A 7,897-nucleotide genomic window follows, 5' to 3' on the forward strand; every position below is an offset into this window, starting at 1 on the left:
TATCCTACAGTGCCCTGGGACAAATCTCTCAGCACATGGCTTAGTCAAATACAAAAACTGTCAAAAGTTAGGTGAATGAGTGTTATGAAACAAAGGTATAATGTGGTACAAGGAAATAATGTAAGGTGTATGAATGCTTTGCATTAAGGAGTATTTTCATGCCCCTGTGTTTGGAAGGTAATAATCAAAATAAAAGATGGGGAAGTACAGGGATGCACCAACAACAAAGCTGGCACAAACTGATTAGTTAAACTTTAAGTGATATGAGTAGTGAGTGCTGTGCAGCTTATAAACAGTCATCCTATAAAAAGATGGCTAGCTTAAGTGGCATTTGGGAAGCACATCTTCTGTGTAAGGTGAACTGAACACGCGGCAAGACTGCGCTTCCTGGGAAAGACAAATGTACTTACTCTTTCCTTCCTGTACTGCATTGCTTTGTCTTTAGACAATAAAACTGGCTTAGCTTGGTTATTTGGTTTCTTGACTATATGTGCGGTTCAATGTTAAAAAAATCTTCAATGAGTTGGCTATACCTCTTAGTCAATAACAAGTATAATTTATCAGCAAGAATAAACTTAAATATGAAAACAATGTTACAATGCTTCCAGCACATACTAAATATTAACCAGACCACACTTTATAAATATATATTGTACAACATCAAAGGCTGTCAAGCGATTAGAAAAATTAATCGTGATTAATTGCAAATCACATTTGAGGTATTGTATACAGCTACAGCAAAATTGTATGTTTCTGCAGCTGAATATTGTACAAATATGCCATTTATTCATGTTGAAAACAGAATGAAATTTTAAAATGCTGACTTCAGAAACATTATAACCAATGCTATTTTCAGCTATGCTGCAGAATGGTTTAAGATTTCTCTTCTGAAGTTACCATTCCTTTATCATCAATTTTTTAAAGCAATGAAAGGCACTTATTTCTGTTCTTGTACTTTAAAAACACCTCATAACATACGAAAAACGATTGCAGTACTTAAGATTCACATGGAGAAAGATAATAAATTCAAGTGTCATAAATGTTTTGGGCAGTGATACTGTTTAATTTACTATATTATAAAGGACAATATAATTTAGTTACAGCAAACATCTAAACTGAGTGCTGAGCACCAAAAAATGGCTAATTTTAAAAAGTGGGAACTAGAGAGTTCTATTAAACCATACGTTTCAGGTACTTCTCTTATCAACAGAGCAGCATATTCTTCATCAAAATTTCAGTATTATGTAAAATACTATGTAAATAGTTTTGCCAAAGTATATTAGCTATGTTTAAAACAATGTTTTCATAAATATAAAGACATAAGACAAAGATGTATATTTGAGCATACAGAAGTACCTCTGCTTGCTTATTTTTGCTTCTCTTGATTTGTCACCCAAAGTCTTCAATCTATAATTCAAAACAAAAGTATCAGGTCTTTGCTAACTACCACAACAGAAAAATAGCTTGACACAGTAGGTGCCTAGGGTGCACCTTGAGGTTTATAAAGGTCAATTTTGCTTTAGTTTATTTTGGAAGTGAGAACTGTCTCCCCATTTATTGTATTTTTCAAGACTATTACATGACGTGATTTTTCCATGGACTGTATTCCTCCTCTCTTCTCTCACACAGTACTGTACAAACAGCTGCATATGGGATTGTCAAATGCACCTAATGTGATTTAGGAGTACAAGTCCCATGTATGCATCTACACTGGGACTTCTGCTCCTGAATCACTTGCATCTTGTCTACACAGGGAAGTTTTATCAGTTATAAAAACCCTGTGTGGAAATTCTTATAGGAATAAGCGTGACTTTATTTTTTGGTGTAGCTTAAACCCTTCCCAAGCAACATACGTAAAATCAAACAAACCATTTATTCTGGTACAAGAGTTTCCATGGAGGAACTTATACCAGGATAAACTTATACCAGGGCAGGGAGTTTATACCTGTTTAACTGTATCAATTTATATTTCAGAAGTTACATCATAAAACTTTAGTTTGAAAATTCCCACTCCCCCATGCCAACAAAACTTCTTTGGGAAATTTTCCACCATTGCATTACTACTAGTACAACTCCATCAGTGTCTTTGGTAGTAAAATCCCTCACGCGCTTCAACTGCATGTAAAGCAATACCTTTTATGAACCAAGAAAGCATAGACCAAAAAGATAGGGACTTCTCACCCTTAAGAGTACTTTCCAACAATGATGAAAATTTATAATCCTTTAAATCAGCGGTTCTCAAACTGTGGCTCGAGACCCCAAAGTGGGTCGCAATCCCATTTTAATGGGGTCGCCAAGGCTGGAATTAGACGCCCAAGCCCCACAACCCAGGGCCGAAGCCCAAGCACTTCAGCCTTGAGTGGTGGGGCTCAGGTTACAGGACACCTCCCTGGGGCTGAAGCCCTTTGGCTTCTGCTTTAGCCCTGGCCCTGGGCAGTGGGGCTTTGGCCCCCCCACACTGGACAGTGTGGCTCGGGCAGACTCAGACTTCAGTCCCCCATCCTGGGGTTATGTAGTAATTTTTCCTTGTCAGAAGGGGGTCGCAGTGCAATGAAGTTAGAGAACCCCTGCTCTAAATTCAAGTGTCAGTATAAGAACAAAGGATAACATTTTTCAAAAACACCTGAATCCAATTTCAAAAAAGAGACTGAGGGTAAGACTACGGCCTGGTCTACACTACATAGTTAGCTCAACATAAGCTGCCTTGCGTCGATCTAGCTATAGAAGCGGCCTCACTTAAATTTGGCTCCCACTGACTTAAGTGTGTCTGTATGCCAGTTTACTAACACCACCTCCTCAAGCAGCATAGAGTCACAGGGCTTGGCTACACTTACAAATTTGCAGCGCTGCAGCAGGGTGTGAAAACACACCCTCTGCAGCGCTGCAAATTGCGGCGCTACAAAGCGCCAGTGTAGTCAAAGCCCCAGCGCTGGGAGCCGCGCTCCCAGCGCTGTCCGTTATTCCCCACAGGGAAGTGGAGTACGGACAGCGCTGGGAGAGTTTTCTCCCAGCGCTGGCGCTTTGATTACACTTAGCGCTTCAAAGCGCTGCCGCGGCAGCGCTGCCGCGGCAGCGCTTTGAAATGCAAGTGTAGCCAAAGCCACAGTCAATGTACAGTAACTCCTCACTTAAAGTCATCCTGCTTAACGTTGTTTCGTTGTTATGTTGCTGATCAATTAGGGAGCTTACTCATTTAAAGTTGTGCAATGCTCCACTCTTATGCTGTTTGGCTGCCTGCTTTCTCCACAGCTGGCAGCCTCCCTCCCCACCCCGGCCCGCCAGCAGACCCCACAGATCAATGCCTTGCCCCTCCTCCCCCTGCCTCGCTGGCTTGCAGCATTTTGGAGGTAGGAGAAAGCAGGGAGGAGCAAAGACTCCGTGTGCAGGCTCCCCCCCTCCCTAACAGGGCAAGCCAGCTGATTGACCCTGGCAGGAGGGAGGAGCGAGGACTCAGCGTGCCTCCTCCCTCCCTCCCTCCCCTGTCTCCTGAACACAGCAATCAGCTGGCTTGTGGCATTTAGAAGGGAGGGGAGGGAGGGGGAGGAGCCAGGATGCAGCATGCGAAGTAAAGGGAAAGGAGGTGGGGGGGAGAAGAGGCAGGTTAAGGGTGGAGGTTTGGGGGAAGGGGTGGAGTGGGCAGGCTGAGGGTTGAGCCCTCCACCCCTGGTTTTTGCTGAGTAGGGGAAGCTGCCCTGGAAGCTAACCCCACCCCCCCCATTTACATTAATTCTTATGGGGAAATTGGATTCGCTTAACATCGTTTCACTTAAAGTCGCATTTTTCAGGAACATAACTACAACGTTAAGTGAGGAGTTACTGTAATTAGGTCGATGCAGTGTCAATGTAGATACTGCATTGCTTATGTCGACTGACTTTCAAGACCTGTTCCACTATGCCCCACACTGACAATACAATCGATACAAACGCTCCTGGTGAGTACATGCACCACCTACACAAGGAGGCACATCTGCACACACACAAAGCAAATTAATAACTGTGGTGGCTGTCTGCCAATGTAAGTTAAGTTGACATAATTTTGTAGCATAGGCACGGCCTACACTACAAAGACCATGCCACCATACTGTATCTGCAGAAAAGCTTTTTTTTTTTTCCTTATCGGTGTAGGAGAACCACCTCTCCAAATGACAACAGAAGCCCCCTTCTGTTGACACAGCTGTATCTACATGGGGTGTTAACTCAGTGCAGCTATGTCATCAGGTTTTATATTTTTTTCAAGTGTAAACCAAGCCTTAGGCTCCTACATCCCACTGACTTTCATTTATTAGATCCCTACGTGGCTGGACAAGACCACAGGAAGCAGCCATAAGTCAGGAACCACTGCAAATAATAAAGTTCTGGAGAGGTAGGGGGGAAGAGACGCATCATTATCTACCGGTAAGTGGTTTTTTCCCTCTGTAAATACAAGGATGTTGGACAACTTAAACTGAAGCTCAGCTTTCTACTTTTGGTTTTCCTTTCCCATTCCTAACGTATGGGTGGAGCCATTCCTTCCTTCCCCGCCTCCTCCCCTCACATGACAGTCACCCCTTCCACAGGCAGAGACGGGCTAACAAGCCTTTAGCGAGCCGTGTACGCTACAGGGCCGCCCATCAAGTCGTTACTTTGGTCCAGGAAGTTTTGCTGGTCAGTTCGTTCAAACCACATTTACCACATGCCGACACGTCTCCGTTCCCGTTTCCCCCCGCTCCCTACAACGTTAACACGGCCAAACACCAGAGTTGCCCCGTGCCCGCTCCCCCAGCGTCTCCAACCACCTCTCACCGCCCCGCGCCCCCGTCCGTTAGCGCTGCCAGCCCCGCGCCCCCGGGCAGAGATCGGGGGCTCTGACGGGCCGGGGCGCCCCAGCTGACACGTCTGTAGCAGCTCTCCGGGGTGATGCCCTGAGGCACAGCCCGGAGCTAGGGGCGCCGGGGGCCCGTCCCTTGGGCCCTACCGCTCTGCGGGAAGCGGCGCTTTCGGAGCGCAGCGGTTCCAGCCAGAGCTGCCCGGAGGTTTCCAGAGGCCGCGGCCGGTGCCGCAGGGGCAGCTCCTTTCCCCCCCACACAGCGCTCGGCTCACGAGCCCGGGAGCCCTCGGCGACCGCCCCGGGTCTCAGCTTGGGCATGGGGCGCTCGCTCCCGCCGGGGTCCGGGCGGGCCCCGAGGAGCAGCGGGGCAGCGACCGGGAGACGGGGGCTGAAACTTTTGGTTTTGAGCCACTACCCGGAACTCAGCCTGTAACCGCCCCCGAGCGGGAGAGGGGCTGCGACCCTGCCGGGCTGGGCAACGGGTCCCGAGTCCCGCCCGGCTCCCGCGCCCCCCGAGCACCGTTGTCCCCGGCGGGGACTTGGAAGAACTTGCTCCGCGCGCGGAGGGGCGGGGCTACCCACCCCGAGGTGAGGTCCTGCTGCACGCTCAGCAGCCGCTCGCGCAGAGTCTCAAACATCTTCTCCTCCTCCCCGCCGCCTCTCACTCACTGCGGCACGAGCGCGGGGCGGGGCCGCCTCCCTCCGCGCGCAGAGGGGGCGGGGAAAAGGCGTCTCTCGCAAGGGCATTGGCGGCGGTTACCTCCCCCACCCTGGCTTTCATTCCGGCAACGGAGGCCCCGCCCCAGAGCCGTTGATATTCCCTCCCCTTCCGCCTCGATCGCCGTCGCTCAGTGATGTCATGACGTAGGTAAAGAACAGCGATGGGGCTGCTTCCTTTTGCCTTTCCCTGGCGCCGTGTGCGCGCGGTCTCCCTCTGGCGGGCGGGAACGCAAGGCCTCCGCGCCTGCGCAGGGCCCCTCAGGCGGAGCGAAGCCGCTGAGAGGGACGGGGGCGGTGGGAGGAGCTGTGGTGGGGGCGGTGGCCTGTCATACCCCGGAGGCCAGTGGCTGAGCTGGTGGCCCCAAGTTCTGTCCTTAGACTCTGTTACCTTATGGCCCCCTGCAGTAGCGCAGAGGGAAAGGGGCGGTGTGCGCCCCACGTTATCGCAGCCATGTGAGCCCTCTGGAAGTGCTGGATCCGTGGTAATGCAGGTTTCTCTGCCCCCGGTGTTCATCTCTATCCTCTGTCATCCGGGATGTGTCTGGTGCTGCCTTGTTGGGAAACAGCTAACTACAGTGCAGCCTGAGGAGACTGCAGTCCTTGCATGTTATGCTGCATCTGGATGCAAGCATGTTGGGACATGTGATCCCCCTCTATTACATTGCTCTTAATGAAGATGGGAATCGGCTGCATTTTAAAGTACCATGGGCCATAAATGGGGTACAAATTGCACTTTGGATGTGTCATTCAAAACAGACATAGGAGCTGGCTGGACTCCTTTTGAAAGAGCAAGAAAAGCAAGATAAAATGGCAGTGGGGAACTGTGATAGGTGGTACAACCTGAAACTGGGAGACTGCTGTGCTGCCTTAACTCTCCTGTCAGGGCTGCCTCTTACAATGCTGTGCTAGTGACATGCAGCAAAATCCTCCAGGTGCTGTGATTCCCTCAGCCAACAACATGCAGGGACACACCCAGATAAGTTGCATGAATGCATGACAAGCAACTTGGGAACTATTCAGAAGGAAACACCAGTAAATCCCCCCAGCCTTGCACCCCAGACATGTACCATCTTACACTGCTCAAGACCTTTTGAACAATGTAAATGTATTAATTAGTTCACCACTTCGTCAAAGGATAGTGGCCATACATCGGCCTTTGTAATCTGAGTAGATTCCCCAAACACTTTAGACAAACTCACTGGTAAGGATAAAATATTCAAATAAGTTTATTAACTACAGAAAGATAGATTTTAAGTGATTATAAGTGGTAGGCATAGAGGTCAAAGATGGTTACACACATAAAATATAAAGCAGCAAAGAATCCTTTGGCACCTTATAGACTAACAGACGTTTTGCAGCATGAGCTTTCATGGATGAATACCCACTTCTTCGGATGTAACTTCTTCTTGCATCCGAAGAAGTGGGTATTCACCCACGAAAGCTCATGCTGCAAAACGTCTGTTAGTCTATAAGGTGCCACAGGATTCTTTGCTGCTTCTACAGAACCAGACTAACATGGCTACCCCTCTGATACATAAAAAATAAAGAACAGGAGTACTTGTGGCACCTTAAAGACTAACAAATTTATTTTAGCATGAGCATGAGCATCTGAAGAAGTGAGCTGCAGCTCACGAAAACTCATGCTAAAATAAATTTGTTAGTCTTTAAGGTGCCACAAGTACTCCTGTTCTTTTTGCGGATACAGACTAACACGGCTGCTACTCTGAAACCTGTCATAAAAAATAAAATAGTCTACATTCTACACCTTATCAGACTAAGCAAGATTTGAATCAAACAGTTTCTCACCCCACTACGTGTTATAAGCAGTTCACAGTTCTTAATACACCGGCTGAATTACTTGCTCATCCTGGGTCTCTCCACTGCAAGATCTTTTTTTCCAAATGTTCTTGTCTTCAGAGTAGGTGGGAGAGGAGAGAGGCCCTGGGCTGATGTCACAGACTCAAATTTATACTGCCCAATCCATGTGCATGGAAAAATACTGTCTTAAACATAGTCAGGTGTCACATGTTGTATGTGCCCTGCGGAGACTCTGGGCCTCCATTGTTCATGTCTTGGAGGGGTCCCCTGGGAGAGTGGTTCTACTTAATAGCCCATCAACCCTTGGTTGGCTAGTCCTAATGTAAATCTGTCTGGGGGGGCGGTGTTAGTTGCTCCTTTGTTGCCACTGAAAGACCAGCTTTGGGTATATCCCAGACTCACAACATTTCAGTAACACACACATAGCAAAACTTCATAACTTCACATACGATGGTAACACAACAGGATAGTAATGTTCAACAGATCATGGCTTCTCAGATGATACCTCACAATGCATACTTTGTACAAAACATATCATAACCATATTACAGT

The 7,897-nt window shown here is 47.8% G+C and overlaps 1 protein-coding gene across 4 annotated transcripts in view; it reads right to left on the reverse strand.

The window, feature by feature from the left end:
• The window catches only part of DTNBP1 (dystrobrevin binding protein 1), a 147,761-nt gene extending 142,177 nt beyond the window's left edge, over positions 1 to 5,584 (reverse strand). The window contains exons 1-2 of one of the 4 annotated variants that reach the window (XM_045005899.1): positions 5,390 to 5,584; positions 1,357 to 1,407 (exon numbers count right to left, since the gene is read on the reverse strand). In XM_045005899.1, coding sequence (XP_044861834.1) covers positions 1,357 to 1,407; positions 5,390 to 5,445 — 107 coding nt within the window. In that variant the 5' untranslated portion in view covers positions 5,446 to 5,584. Of the gene's footprint in view, positions 1 to 1,356; positions 1,408 to 4,954; positions 4,974 to 5,222; positions 5,242 to 5,389 lie in introns of those variants that run through there. The other 3 variants (XM_045005900.1, XM_045005902.1, XM_045005901.1) reach the window with 3 other exon arrangements.
• Between the last annotated feature and the right edge of the window lie 2,313 nt (positions 5,585 to 7,897).

Source organism: Mauremys mutica, chromosome 2 (genome assembly GCF_020497125.1).
Source record: "Mauremys mutica isolate MM-2020 ecotype Southern chromosome 2, ASM2049712v1, whole genome shotgun sequence".
NCBI classification, from domain to species: domain Eukaryota; kingdom Metazoa; phylum Chordata; order Testudines; family Geoemydidae; genus Mauremys; species Mauremys mutica.